Source organism: Hetaerina americana, unplaced genomic scaffold (assembly GCF_022747635.1).
Source record: "Hetaerina americana unplaced genomic scaffold, ioHetAmer1.1.p SCAF_4, whole genome shotgun sequence".
In the NCBI taxonomy this organism is placed as follows: Eukaryota; Metazoa; Arthropoda; class Insecta; order Odonata; family Calopterygidae; genus Hetaerina; species Hetaerina americana.
Genome location: NW_027286985.1, coordinates 90656048 through 90672060, shown reverse-complemented (window position 1 = coordinate 90672060; position 16013 = coordinate 90656048). Strand labels below are relative to the sequence as shown.

The following is a 16013-nucleotide window of genomic DNA, read 5'->3' as shown; positions in this document are numbered from 1 at the left end:
ATTATATGTAAAATTCTCCAATTATTTACATTTTTTGTTATTTATCAAAACAGTAGTTTCAATGTTTGATTTTTTCATAGAATTTTATGGTTGAAGTGAATAGTGAACGAGTTTTTAATATCAAATCAATGTCCGTGAAACTCATATCCCAAAACCCACAATAGTCAACCCGGGGTTTGGTATGTTAAGTGGGGGCAGAGCTCACCTCGTACTAAGCCCCGAGTGAAATTTTCACACCAGGGCAGCAGGGGGAGAAGAGCTCGTTTCCCTGTGCCGCCTGTGGTTTCCCAGGAAGATCTAGTACCCGAAAAATCACGCAGCGTGGGAACTTTTGGTCTGAGTTCTTAAACCTTCGGGGATTTTAATATACTATCCAATCAAAAGCTATTTGATCAAGAAATTAAATACGATTAATATGAAATCATGAAGGCATTTAACATGATAAAAAAGGATATATATATATATATATATATATATATATATATATATATATATATATATATATATATATATATATATATCCTTTTAATTTGTAGATTTTCAATTGCAATATAAGAGCTTTATTTTATTGATTGAAGTTATTATTAGCAAACAAAATTTACGATTTAATACTGCTGATTGAAGTCTCTGGTATTATCCCGTGGTGTTCCTTTTCAGTGAAGTCATTTACTTATTCGTGATAAATAGAAACGCTAAACTAATAATGTTTGGCTAATTATCTATATCATAGATTTTATATAAAATTTTAAATTTTACCTAATGAGCCATCAATCATAATCCCATTTTTCTTTTGTTGCTTACATTTATACTTTCTGGCAAAACTAAGTTTTCTCCTAACTCTTTCTCCCATTCTAGTATTTTAGAACCCTTAATACCAGAGTTTCTGTGGTCTACATTGAAACATGGACAACTGCCAACCAAGCCTCGATAGAAAAAAGTCAAGACATCAGTCGCGCCTTGCTCAATTTCAATGATTACACATCAAGAAAGCTGTTTAAGGTGGACAAAGATACAACTCAACTACTCACGTAAGTGCTTTATATTTATCATACATATATTATTTGCATTACCTGCATTTAAGCTTACCACATGGGACGATAGCGCTTCCAACTCAATTGAGTCCATCTTTAAGGGTTTTTCCTCAAACTTCTTTCTTAGTCATAGGTAAAAGACTACTAATTTCCAAATAATATAGTAATCTCATGATAATTAAAAAACCTGAGTGGAGTTTACAAGTCTTAGGTTGTATATACTTTATATGCTAGAAAAACCTCATATTTGAAAGCCTTTGCGAATTTGTCAGCATTTAAAAAAATGTATTGTTCATTTATTTTAGAAAGAATGAAATTCAATAAGTTAGATAATCTGCCGTAAATGGTCACATTTTAATTTTTGAATAAAGTAAATTGGTAGGTATAGTTGATTTCCATAAATAAATAAAAACACATCATTTTTAGCTATTTTCACCTGGTAATCAGTCATGGCTTTGACATTGGTTATCATTTTTGATTTGGCCAAAACTGCAGTCATTTTACAGATGAAATTGGGGAGTAACATAAAACGAGTGATTTTTATTCCTTGAATGACTTTGTCAATCAGACTTTTTCGCAGAATCGCCTTATGAGCGTGAAAATTGCGCGGATTTTTAACACAATAAATTACGATGAGGCACAGCTGAGGCAGAGAAAATACAACTATCTCTGCAGGATAACTAGCTATCCTATATGAATGGCCTCGTAGATAAGAACTCTTCTGAAACCATTGAGCTCTGGGTAATGGTAATAGACTGCGTACACTACGCCGTTGCCAAAGTGCTGGCTACCTTAAAAAATAATGACTCTTGGGAGGAGATAGCAGCGACTGGGCTAAAACAGCTTGGAGTCGAGATTACCCAAGCCGGAAAACAGGCGTCGAAAATACAATATGAAATGTAAATCCCAAACGTAAATCAACTCGAAAAGCGAAGCGCAAAGCCGGTGCTTTTTGAGCTAACCATCACCCGCTGAACAAGAACGTTCTGACGTGCTGGTTGTTCTTCCGCTGGAGAACGTGTTGCTTTCCCTAAAACAGCACGAGGTGGACAGGGGTTGCTAAGCAGCAAAGGAGAAGGCAGTGGAAAGGGTCAGGAAGAAAAGCTCCACCTTACTCCTTCAGCCGTCTCTTGTCAAATCCCCCCACAGGTAGAACGTTTCTGGAAAGTCCCCTACAAAACAAAGAGGTATTCAACGATGACCATCCAGCTCTAGCCCTCTTTAAAGAGCACTGGGACGGCCATGAATGGATTGGCCCCTTTCAATCAGAGAAAACAGTGTGAGGAAGCTCTCTCTGGCAAAAGGAATTCCCTGACTCTAGTAATGGACTCCATGAATAACTTCTGGTAGAAGAAATTCTCTTCCTCCCATCATTAGAACCTCGCCAGAATCTTCTCATCCTTTCTGTTGGGTACAGAGCCAATTGCACTGCGACTGTTCGGGGGACTCAGGGCTCGGAGGCCGAAATACTGAGACCTTCCCAACTCCAAATATTACCGCTTCCTCAACGTTGTAAACAAAGCACTCACCTCCCTCCTTTTTCTCATAATCAGCCGTTATGCAAGGCCGGCAAGCTGACGGCCTCAAAGCTAGGTATCCATTGTCAGACGAAACGAAAACTAGCTCATTGACAGATGCGCATTGCAAGATTCTGTACGGTAATCTACCAATGGGCTGGGTTGATTAACCTCATGGATTTTGACACCACTTTGCATCTGCTGGTCATCACAGAGGTTGCTATTGTAAACAAGTCTGTTGCATATCTGGACAACGCGCTTCGTCATCCCATCTGGCAAGCGGACGGTTTTGACATAGTAATCGACATATGGCGTATTTTAAAGCCATAGCTTGAGCCCCTTCTTGTTCTGTATGTCCGTACTTCCACCATCGCTGAAGCTCAGGCTTGGAATCAGATATACGTCTAGTTTCCCATCTAACGGGAAGCATAAGGTCGCCCATTTGTTTTGCATGAATACTCTGAAGATGTACGCTTTCAGTACGAAAGACCTCTACCTTGCACTGGATGCAGCGTAGAAAAATAGCAAGGCTTAAGGGGAGGAGTTCGGGTCGGACATGTGTGCTACCGCCATCCATCTGACGAAGGAAGCCTTAAGGGTAACAAGGAGGGTGGAAAATTCGTTAGTGGAGACGCCATGTGTCCATTTGATGACGAGTAGGCTTATAAATGTATCGGGATTCCCCACCGTTGAATGTAGGCGGAGAAAGAAGAGATGGAAGTGACACACTGCCAAATACAACAGGTGTGGAATGTCTTCACGAGATCGTAGTATTGGGTACGCCATGCCAGTTCCAAGACAGAGAGGCCCTTTAATTCCCGTGAGGGAACTCGAGTGTGCTGGCGGCAGATGTTCCTATTCCAGGTGGCTGGAAGGGCAGCAGACGGCCTCGGCTTTGACCGCTCGCCCGGCGGAAACGCCAGCAACGAAAGTTCAATCTTTTCTTTGAGGGCAGAAATTGAGGATCTCGAGATAAAAAAGAATCGGGGGGTAGATATTGCCAAAGAAGCATGCCGATAAGGCCATGAAGGGAAGTGTCTATCGAACCATAGAAAGGCATGTATGTACTATTAAAGGAATTGACATTTTCGTTTCTACGATCCGCGTTTGATAATGAGGGTCTTGTCCTAGAATTTCAAGATGGTAGCAAAAGCATACTCGTATACCGTCGCCTCATGTACGGAGTGAACGGACACGAAACGCAAGGTTTGCAACGCCCAGCCAGAGACCTTAGATCACTTTCGGTCTAATTGTAGTTATTACGCAAGATTTACTTACATTCATTGACATAACGCCGCGCGAGTGTTTGTGTTACCACCTTAAACAACGTAGGCATGACACTTGTACTGCCCTATATAAATATTATATATATATATATATATATATATGTATATATATATATATATATATAATATACATATATATACATAATATATATATATATATAAATGATATAAATATATATATATATATATATATATATATATATATATATATATATATATATATATATATATATATAGGATAGTAGTCCTACATGTTAAATATTTCTATCTTACAGAGGTGAAACATTTGCTGGAGGTGAATCTGGAATGGCAGTGCCAGAAACCGTTTGCACAGCAAAATCAGTTGGTATCAGTGTAGATATCAATACATATGAGCCACATCTGTTAGCTGGGACCATGGCTCATATGATAGGCCACAATATAGGCATGGGACATGATGATGGGCGTAAGTAAATCTGCATTTTTTTTTCTTTTTTGAATCCTCTACAACTAAATGTTTAAATTATGTACCCTGAAGAAACTGAAAATAGCAACTTATTGAACAGACCACTACCACTATCACTATAAAAATACCAGATTACTTGGGTGGTATTTTTTAGGTTGTTTTTTCTTACTTCTATTCCAAAATATAGTGAGTATATAAATATAGAGAGTAAAAAATTAAGAAGTACTGATGGTGAAAATTAGGTTTTGTCATCATTGAAGGAATGATAGAAGATAAGGCTTTTGGAAGAAGGCCTTCTCCCTACCAAATTCTTGGCTTAAATAAGAAAATTTTCATTTTTAAAAATGCTCAAAGTTTCTGCCTTTAAGAAGAATTGAAAAATTGAAATAAATCTAATAAATAAATGATTCAATAAGCTAAACATAAAGCCTTGAAGAAAAAGTCTATAAATTAATACCTCTGGGAAATTTGAATTATTACTGTCAGTAAAAGCTAGCTTTGAAAATTAGTTTAGAAGGAAACTTTTATTATTTTGTTGGAATGCATGCCTTTTATATTATTTTCTAAAATTACTTTTGCAGGAGAAGAATGTTATTGCCGTGACTGGCATGGTTGCATTATGGCACAGTCTATTGTTGGTTTAGAAAATGTACAGCCATATAAATTTTCTGAATGTAGTCGAGCTGATTATATTGATGCTTTAAGAATTGGACACGGAATATGTCTATTGAATAAACCAAATGAGGTAAGTCTGAATTATTAATATGATGAATTATCTAACTGATTTCCTTGGTGTGTAAAAGCAGCGAAAAAAGTAAACCATTATTTTTAAAAGTCTACATTCAAGTTTAAGTGCTACCGATGATTTGATACCAATTTATTCAAAATTGTATTATGTCAAATATTACATGTCAATTATCATATCATTGAGATACTTGGAAAACAGGTAGAATACTTAACTTAGCCAGAAATGTGGTATGGGTAAAATAAGAAATTAGATTGAAGCAACCAATAAGGGTGTTTGAATTGTAATTTCTCAATATGTGAACTAAAAAATGGACTATCTGCCTAGTTAGATGCAATTTCCCCAAAGAAAAAGCATTTCACGTGACTTAGTCAAACACAGCACAGTTAACGGTGTGCGGTGTGTTAACTGTGCTGTGTTTGACTAAGTCACGTGAAATTACCTCTCATTACCGCTCTCATTACCGAAAACGCTCTCATTACCTGAAATGAGGCTCTCAGCCTTTCACTGAGAATCCTTCTCATTTGCGATGACATGCCACTTCCAATTGTACCAATTGCTATGTGAAAGCAAATAAATGTGCTGCATTTATTTATCAAGGGAATTCTTTACAATTATGACTTTGCCAATAAAAGTGCATAGCTAATTCAAATGCTCAATAAACTTTTTAACATATTTTAGATTTTTTCTCCTAGTTTGCCAATATTTTATGACTAATAGTATTCTCAGGCATGCTTCCTGTAATCGCAGAAAAAATATAGAGGATATCCTTTGAAATACTATCACAATGAATTTAAAATTTGTTTATTTTATTTCAAGATTCATCAAATGTAGCTGTTTTTTGCAGGTGCCTGTACAGAGAACATGTGGAAATAGTATTGTTGAAGATGGTGAGGAGTGTGATTGTGGCACTATTCATGAGTGCCCAGAAGTAGATCCATGTTGTGATCCAATTACCTGCAAGCTTAATAAAGAAGCTGAATGTGCCTCAGGTCCTTGTTGCAACAATTGTCGGGTTAGTATTTTCGTTAATAGTCAAAAATTCTTGCTAAAAATTAATTCATCAGGCAACCCAGTCTTCTTTTCCTATTGTTAATCATGAAGCAATGCCTGGTATAAGTATTCAACATTTTCAATGATACCATGATTTTCTTATTTTTTAAATATGCTCAGAAGAGTAAGAATAAGAAAATTCTGAGTGGAGAACAACTTTCAAGTTTATTTCCAACGCTAATTTTCTGCTCCTGGTAAAATGGGAATTGATAAGAATATTTCGTAACTGTCTCTTTAAATGGAATCTTGATGAAAACATGGTTAATTTTCTAGATGAAATATTTTCATTTTATAGTTTGCACAAAATTATAAAAAAAAACCTTCCCTTTAGTAATAAGTACAAAGTAACTATTTATTTTATTGTTTGCTTTTTTCAAATATATCTTTTATGAGGCTAATTGGGTTAAATTATTTTGGCACAATCTAATTAATAGGCATACTTTAAATAAGTAATTTCACAGCTTGACCTCAACTTAACAATTAGGACTGAATGCAAATTCGTGTTGGCTCCTGAGAGCTAAAATTTAGTAATTTCCCCTTCCCACCAAATTATATTACTACATTTAATATTTTAATGACAGAAATTTGAAAGAAGAGAAATTGAAGTCAAGAAATCAGAGAGACTTTAACAATTATCAAACATGTTTAGCGACCCCAACTTAGGATGACAAACAAAAGGGGAACACCAAATCTTAACTTTCATATATATACATATATTACTTGGATGGCACAATGGAACACAAAAATATGCATAGAAAATATGTAAGAGGATACTCAGATTTAAGTTAGTTTGAGCTTTCGACTGCCTTCTTCAGTCCGACTGGAAGGTTTTGGGCAGAAGGAATGCAAGGGCTGTGATGGGGTACACTGGGAACGAGGGGAGGAAAGTGGTAAGAATCTAGTGGTGATGGTTTAGCCCAGGAAATTCGAACTTTTAAATGCAGGTATGCATAAAAATTCACAAGTTCTCACCTCTATATTGGTGGCTGAATCAGGGAGATATTCTAGAATGGTTAGGGAGGAACACTGATAGTCACCACCGCCGATTAAAGTACTCCTTAGTAATTTTAAACACCGAAGACTATATTTCCAAAACTCACAGTCATCTAAATGATACATCCACTTACATCACTCTCATCAACCTCTTTCTGACTAACACTTTCCAAACAGAAATTCAGTCTTTCCTCCTCCAATTTGGACCAGAAGAAGGCCTCACCTCCCAAAACATATCCTAACTCTCAACCCCAAACCCTAGAATACCCCAGTTTGACCTTCTCCCAAAAATGCACAAACCCAACATCCCCCTCGCCCAACCTTCACCTCTTCCACCAAAAGAATCTCCTTATTTCTTGACTGCCACCTACAACCTTTTGTACTCGCATTGCCCTCCTTCATAAATGACATACCACTTCCTCCACTGTTTAAATTCTGTCTCCATTTTCCCACCTCAGACCTACCTGTATCCACCATCAACATGACCTCCCTCTACACCTCCATTCCATGGCAAAGGTTTATCCTCTCCCTGAAATTATCTCTATCTACTCCTCTTCTCCAGCATCTTTCAACCAAATTTTTCCTCAACCTAGCCACTTTTGTCCTCACAAAAAATGCATTTTCTTTCCAAAACAGTCTTCACCTACAAACCAAAAGCACGGCAATGGGAATGAGGACTGTGCCATCCGTCAATCTCTTCCTGGGCCACCTTGAAGAGACCTTCCTTTCAGACCAACCCCTCCAACCACTTCTCTAGGTCTGCTACATAGATGAAATTTTAATCCTCTAGACAAATGGCTCAGAGTCCCTTAAAAATATTTTACCGGCTCTAAATTCTTCTTTCATAGTTGATGATTTCAGTTCATGATTGCACTTCACAAATGCAGTTGCCCATTAAAGCTCCTGCGAAATAAAATCCACCATTCCGCCCAATCTAATACACCACAGAGGAACAACCCCATATCTGATGCAGGACTCAACCTATGCACTACCTATTTCCCAGGATCCCACAGGCTCTAAACATTTCTCAGAGAACTTTTTCCCATTTTACACGATAGTGAAGGTAACTCATCTCTACTGCCTCTATCTTACACACAGACAACCTGTCAATCTCAGAAACTTCCTGGGATCCACCAACCCTTTGGCATCTTCTTTACAAATTTCCTCATCTTTACCAGACTTGCAACCACCCCTGATGTAAAATATGTCCAATCATCAGATTGATCATCATTTGCCCCCTCTTCCCACGTCCCTCATTACCTCTCCAGCTTGATCCCATGCCAATTATTGTCTCTCAAAAAACGTAATCCCTCTCCTGTCATGCAATCAATGTTCATCTTTCTACATAGCCAAATGCATTACTCCCTGTCCAACTCCATGAACAATCGCTAATATTCTTGTAATTGTGCCTCCCTCTCTTCTATTCCTATTCCTCCACATATGAATTCCCACAACCTTTTCTTTGATCAGTGTTTCTTCCTAACCATCCTAGAATCCTTCCCCAATTTAGCCACCAATATAGAAGTGAGAACTCATGAATCTGCATACATGCTAGCATTCTGATCATTTGAATTTCCTTTCTTGAATCATCACCTATAGATCCTTACCGCTTTCCTCCTCCTGTTCCTAGCACACCCCATGCTACCCTCCACCACAGCCCCCTTGTATTACTTCCACCCAAAACCTTCCAGTGTGGCCTGAAGAAGGCCTAAGAGAAGGCCGAAAGCTCAAACTATCTTAAATGCGAGTGCCCTTCTATGTATATTCTATCCATATTTTTGTGTTCTATTGTGCCATCCAAGTATTAAATTGCTCTCATGAGTGCTTCCACATCATAGGTTTATAATATTACATTGCATATTACGATGCATATTACAATGACCATACAAGTGCAAGTTTGTAAGGGATTTCTTTCCCCTTAGCAATAAACATTTTAGCTCTATTGTGGTTACATAGCCATGGCAAAAAGATATTGCATTAGGAATCATCTGAGAAATTAAGGTTGACTGTGAAAAGTAATTACAATTTTTGAATATGATTACAGTTGTTGTATCAGTTTCATTCTTTAACTTTCATTAATAACCATACAACTTATTTCCCTTTCATATTAAAATCATTTGAAATTAATATAATTTAAGGGGAGGAAGCTTATTTTCTTGATTCCACCTATTTAATGAGTGCAAATGATTCATAATAAATAGTATGGTTATTGAAATTTTGTGAAAAGACATAAAAGAGTTTTCAAACAATTTTTGACACACAAATTAAGATTACCCAGTTGTATAGGCTGGCAGTGAGTACTACATTCAAGTCACAATTCACACTAAAATAATGTTTGATGCTCTCAAACAATGACCCTCATTAATTTTAGCTATTGCTGCTTGCCTTTTCCACCGAAGCACCTCAAATGCTGACTATTGCTATGCAAAAATAATTTGAATCACTTATTCTAACTTTAAGTTTACACCTATCCCATCATAATGATGTTCCTCTCAGCATTTCAGCAACAGCACATTTGGAAATATAACAGCTAGTCTTAATTATTTTTGCTCCGTTCCACATTTAAGATTTTTAAAAAGTTACCCGGGCTTAATGCAAATACACCTGCACATCTGCAACACACTTTGTAAATCGCATGTAGCCCATTAATATTTTATTTTGATTTGGCTTGGACTTTTAATTCACATCAAAGCTAATTTAGACCAAATGATGTTGAAAAGATGTCTTGAGGATGGTCAAAAATGAATCTTAAAACTATTACCAAAAAGATGGGCTTCATGTATTCCATCATGACCCAAGTCAAATGCCTTTACCAATTTCAGAGTGCAAAAATCTTTCGTCTTGAACAGGATTCGAACCCAGATCTCTCGATGTCCGGACATCGAGAGATCCGGGATCGAATCCTGGTAATGGTGAATGATATTTAAACTCTGAAATTGTTGCATTGAAATGCATATTAGTGGATGACTATGTTAAAAGTTTCTGTTGCAGCATCTCCCACAGTTTCTTGGAATTTGTCTTTACCAAGGTTGAAATAATGTCTTTATGACCTTTTATTGAGGTCAAAAGCAATGTATATGAGTAATCATGATACAATTTTTTTGCTTTTGAAGACATAGGTATGAGTTTAAATAAGAATAGACTAAACTGAAGAGTGGTCATTTTTCGGCTTTCCAGAACCAACTTTGACTTAAACGAAATGAAAATCACAATGTCTTCAGGTTCCAATTCCTTCAATACATCTTCCAGACATCAGTGTTCTGATTGTGACAGTAATTGACACTTGTCAAATGATACACTTGACAGAAAGATGCAAACACTTATCAAATTATTTATCATAAATGTGAAGAAATGGCAAAAAATAGTCAGCTTTAGTGATTTAAAATTTGACTCCCTTACTGCACAATAAAACTCATTAGGGAGATGTTTAATAAAAATTTACTGTTAGTTTTGTGTGCAATATATATTATAAAATATCAGGGTGGGAGGACCTCATTATCTCTTGTGTCAGTAAACATTTGTCTGACCACCTGTCACATACAGGCAACACAAGAGCACCACAGTAGAGGTGTGTAGGTCACTCAGTCACTTACTTCAGCTCCTCTTGGGCCCAATCAATGACTAGACTTCAGTGATACATATTAGGGAAACCAGTGTTTCAACATGATTATGCCCTTCCCCATACTATATTATAGTCCTTCAAGCAGGATTTAATGAAACTATCATGACATAATTGTGAGAAAACTTAGTAAACATCAAATGAATTTTATTTTAAATTATTCAAATAAGAAGCATCTCATTCTTCCATTTTTTTATCAAATGAAATCAACAGTTTTAGCTGATTTTTCCTTTCTTCAGATTTATTTTACATTTGGTTCTTACATTTTTTTCAGTATATTAGTGAAGCATCCATATAAATTCATTTTACTTCAGTATCTTTTGTTGATTTTAATGACAAAACACAGTAATCAACCTGAAGATAGACGAGAGGAAAGGTCACCTCATAATAAGCCCAATAGGATATGTAGAATTTGCACATCATGGTTGAGGAGCCAGTTCCTTATTCCCTATGTTATGTGTGATTTCCTGGCAGGATCTGGTACTCAAAACATCACACAACTTGGGTGTCCAGAGGCAACACTCGGAATTGAACCCTGACCCTCCAGTCAATACCTCAGTGATCTACCTACTGAACTATCGCATACCCATTTAATGACATGTGTAATATACATTACATGTGAATTAACTGCATATAAATAATTAATCTCGTTAACTATTTATTCTTTATCTATTCATTATTAAGATCTATACTTATATAATATTTGCTTAGATATTTCCATTTTTCAGGCTCACAATTCTATCAGGGATATTAAATTTTGCCTGCTGTTGGAATTATTCTAAAGCAGGTATTGAGCCCCCTGTAATTGGTGCACACAAAAAGTTTTGACTTGATAGTGAAAAGGTTCCCTAAGTATTTCATACCACAAAATGTAGAAACAATTTGGCAAGAGCTGTATTCAACTTCAAAAATTTCTATTAAAAAACAGAAGAAAAATATATCCCATTTGTATCCCATACTAATGATGAATGGATGTCACCAATCACAATCTGAAAATCATACTGCTAAAATAAAACATTAATACTGTTTCGATTTGAGGAGGAAATTTCACACAAGTTAGGCAAATCTTTTTCATTTTAGAAACACCCAATTCAAGTTGAATCCTATTATACTCTCTACATTCAAGTAAATTTTTTGATTTTCATTTTGATCAGTTTGGAAGTTTTAAAATACTTTTCTGGGTAATATCTCAAACATATAATCAAACATATGAATTAAGATATATTGTATTAATCATTATGCAATTTATTTTTAATGAAATCTTAGCATGCAGAAAATGGTGTCTTTTAGATTGTATTTTAATTACATTCAATCAATTTCCTTGTTTTTAAAAGGTTTAGCTGAATGAAGAAGGTAAGGTAATAATGCACTTAATGTAATAATGTTGCCTTAACCCTAGATGGTGCAAATGATCACTCACCCTCCTACTACAGTAGTACTACATGCACTGTGTTAAATACGCACTAGCTGTTTCTTTGTGAATGTGTTTGTTCCATGCTGTGTCTTAATAGAGTTCCAGTGATGTAGTGATTAAGCTCTTATTAAAAACTATTATAGTGAGTGAATGATGCGAGAATCATGTAAATAGTGTGAATTCTATGAAAAAATTCCAATATCTATAATTGATATATCAAACAGCTTCGTGCACGTGGAGTTGTCTGTCGGGATGCAGTCAATGAATGTGATTTACCTGAGCATTGCAACGGAGAGACTGGTCAGTGCCCCCAAGACGTCTTCAAGAAGAATGGGAATCCTTGTGGAAGTAACACTGGATATTGCTTTAATGGCGTTTGTCCGACACTCAATATTCAGTGTGAGCAGATATGGGGGTATGGTAAGTAATCTCTTTCTTTCAAGACATATTCATATTTAGAAAATGCCTCCTTTACTTGCTTTGAATGAAAATTAGCATTTATCTTATCATTATTGTTATGTACCTTAAATAAAGTGCAGACTTAGGGAATAATTATTGTTTTCTGTATTTCTTGGCCCAGAAGATGCTCTTTTTGTGCTCAAAAATGTGATCTTAAATCAGCTTTCCTCTAATAGGCTGGGTATATATGGATATAACTTCGACCCATAAGGTCAAGCTGATTCACCAGTAAAATACTTACATTAAGTATTTTTCCTGTATTAGGCAGAGAAAATAGGTTGCCAGTATCACAAATGTTCACAATATCACTGTTTCAAGTCGGTCGTAAGCAACAGAGTTTTACTATTTTGTTACAAGTACTTCCTAAAATCATTCCACTTCCTATAATCATTCCACTTCCTAAAATTTATTCACTGTAGACCATTTAGTTACATCTCACATGTGGTGCTGCCGTGAAACTAAATACACGTTGGGCAAATGGGGATGTCGCCCCTCTGCTAAGACATACATAAAAGATATTTTATCTATCCCAATAAACTCAAGAGTCTACAGGCATTTAACTTTAAATGGTATGAGTGTGTCATTAAGGCATAGAAAATGTGGCTTTTAATGCAAATGTGGATACTATCAAAAAAATAACAGAAACTAATTATTGCATAGAAAGTTAAAATGATAATAATTTTATGGAATCTTAAGAGACTAGATTGTCCCACAAATGCTTTTATACTTAAATTTGTGAATTAGGCTTCAGTGCAAAGAAACAAGCCAGGTGAAGGGTATTTTGGCCCAATGACAATGAATTTATGGGTTTCTACAATAAATGAACATTGATATATGTGTATCTGCTAATTTTTTAATGCTAAAATACATTTTTCTTGGCATCAAGTATGAAAATAAAAATATTTTGATCTTATCTGTCTGATCCAAGTATTTTTCATAATTTCAGCATCAAAACTCACAATGTGTCTAATTCATGTGTACATCTTATGGGCCGGGAAATATGGTATTTAATAAGTTGAATTAGAGGAAAAATTTTTTGGCCAAGTTTTATCACCATGATTAAATTAAATAAGCTTTTTAACTCCATACAATAGTAGCAACGTCACTATCTACAAATTAAGTTAAAGCCGTCATCATTCAAGTCAACTTAAATTGTTCACAGAAAAGCACTCAATAGGAATTTATATATACTGGTATTAGCATTCCTCTCTTTAAAATAATTTACAAGATAATAGCTTAGTCAAGTATAGCCATTCAATCAGCCAAATCAGCCAATAGGAAAGCCAAATCAATCAGCAAAAATCAATACAATATCCAAAAAATTGCAAAAGTGGAATAAGTGAAAACAGGCCTAGTATGAAACCCAGAAGGGCATGCAAAATAAACACAAAAGTCAAGAGAGTAAAGACAGTAGCGCAAAAATCAAGGTCAGGCATGTAGCAATGGCAAAACTCGATGTTTATATGTATGGATTCCGTAGTGTCATGCCTGGTTCAAGAATTTTGAGAAGAGCTGGAAAATTGAAATTTTGATTTTCAGTAGTAATTTCAAAATTAACTCTCAATTACACTAAGTTTAAAAGCTATTGAATTTAAATTGATTTTGACAGTGTTTTTTAATTTACTTCCCAAAATCTGATAAAATATATCAATACATTTATATTCTTTTTCCTTTTCTAGGTGGTGTTGCTGGGGATAAACAGTGCTATGAACAGTTTAATTCTAAAGGCTCCATTAATGGCCATTGTGGAGCTGAGGGTGTTGATCAATATAAAAAATGTGAACCAGAGTAAGTCATTCCCAAGAAAAAATAACATTGTTTACTTTCAACTTTGCTTTCAGTAGCCAAACAATATAGGTTAATTCCCAGATTAAAAATCTCTGAAAAGTCTCTCTTTATTTAAAAGAATTCAAAGCTAGTCTTTCTTGAAGGTTCTACATGTGCAAGCATCAATTCTTAATAGACAGCAATATATATTTTGCATTCTTATGCAAATGTCTCTTAATTTTGAAAGCAAATAAGTTTAACTTTATTTCTAGCATTACTAAATTATCAAATCCAAAAGCACAGCTAACAATAACAATCCATTTCAGTGTTAAAAAATATTTTCTGCTATATATTCCAGACTCTTCATTAATTCAATTAATGCTGTTAAATTTCTTTAATCAATGCACACTACCCCTATTTTATTTATTATTTTTAATGATTTTGCTAAACCATTATATGAGCAGCAATGTTTCCATTATGATAATAAAAACTAATTTTAATTTACTTTGAAGGTGATCTTCCTATCTTTTGATGAAAATATGTACAAATTGTGCTCAATTCAGAAGCACTTGTTAGTGATGATAAAAAAACTGCAAAGCTGTTTATTTCTTTCACTTTAAGACTGATGGTCTCTTTGTCATATGTAAACAAAGTGAATGTATGTTCTTCATTCTTGGCCATGAATAGCCACTACAAATAATTACTTTAAATCAAGCCTGCAAAGACTATTTGAGTCAAGTTTTATATCCTATGTTATCTCATAAACCCTTATGAATTTTAGGAATGTACGTTGCGGATCACTTCAGTGTCAGTTAGGCAACCGCTATCCAATAGTTGCTGGCATGGACCAACTGTACTCACGAACCATCATATCAATTAAAGGATTAGAGTATGAATGCAAGTAAGTGGAAACTTCACAAATACAGGAAAGTTGATGACTGTTTGCCCAATTCTGTGCTGTTGCTCATATGCTATTTTTATTTTTAAAATTACAGATTCATGCTGCCTGTCATTGAAATGTCAATTTATCCTGATTATATGAAGATATATGTCATATAACTCTCTCAAAAGTGTGTCTGTTCGTAATCACATCTTAATTTGGCATTAAATGGTTTTTCAAATTTTGGGGCAATGTCATTCCAGCAGCCAAAAATGAACTAAAATATTAATGTCATCAATAATTAATTTTGATTCAATAATAATTTAATTTTGCTTCCAGTTTATGATATATTGAATTGATGAGAGCCTTAGAACTCTGTTGCCTGTTTTTTATGCTGACCTGTAACAACATATCCTAACAGTCAGGCTAATGAGGTCATCATCAGATAATATTCAAGCTCCATTCATAGAAAATACAATTTGAAATTATTGTATTGGCAGCCAAAGTAAAAAACTTATTTCATGTGTTCTTATTTGATGATGAATGTAAAATGAGCAATATAGTGAGTGACCTCAAGAGAATTTCACACATTTGACTTACTTGTAGTTTGTACTCATTTAATAAAATTTTACAGCATGTAATTATTTCTTATATCTAGCTGTCATTTTACATAGATTCAGATCTAAAAAGGGTTGGTTGTGAAATTTATTTTGAGATCATAAAGGATAAGAAAGATTAGGAAGGTAAGAGTGTCTGTATATATGCTAGGCATGCATGAGAATGAAATGGAAGGTGTACTCTGCA

At 35.1% G+C, this 16013-nt stretch overlaps 1 protein-coding gene across 1 annotated transcript in view; it reads left to right on the top strand.

Annotated features, from left to right (window-relative positions):
- The window catches only part of mmd (disintegrin and metalloproteinase domain-containing protein mind-meld), a 997749-nt gene that overhangs the window by 946839 nt on the left and 34897 nt on the right, over nt 1-16013 (top strand). The window contains exons 13-19 of the mRNA XM_071590726.1: nt 856-1028; nt 4110-4279; nt 4861-5024; nt 5872-6039; nt 12328-12523; nt 14242-14350; nt 15111-15230. Of these exons, the coding sequence (XP_071446827.1) occupies nt 856-1028; nt 4110-4279; nt 4861-5024; nt 5872-6039; nt 12328-12523; nt 14242-14350; nt 15111-15230 (1100 nt within the window). The remainder of the gene's footprint in view (nt 1-855; nt 1029-4109; nt 4280-4860; nt 5025-5871; nt 6040-12327; nt 12524-14241; nt 14351-15110; nt 15231-16013) is intronic.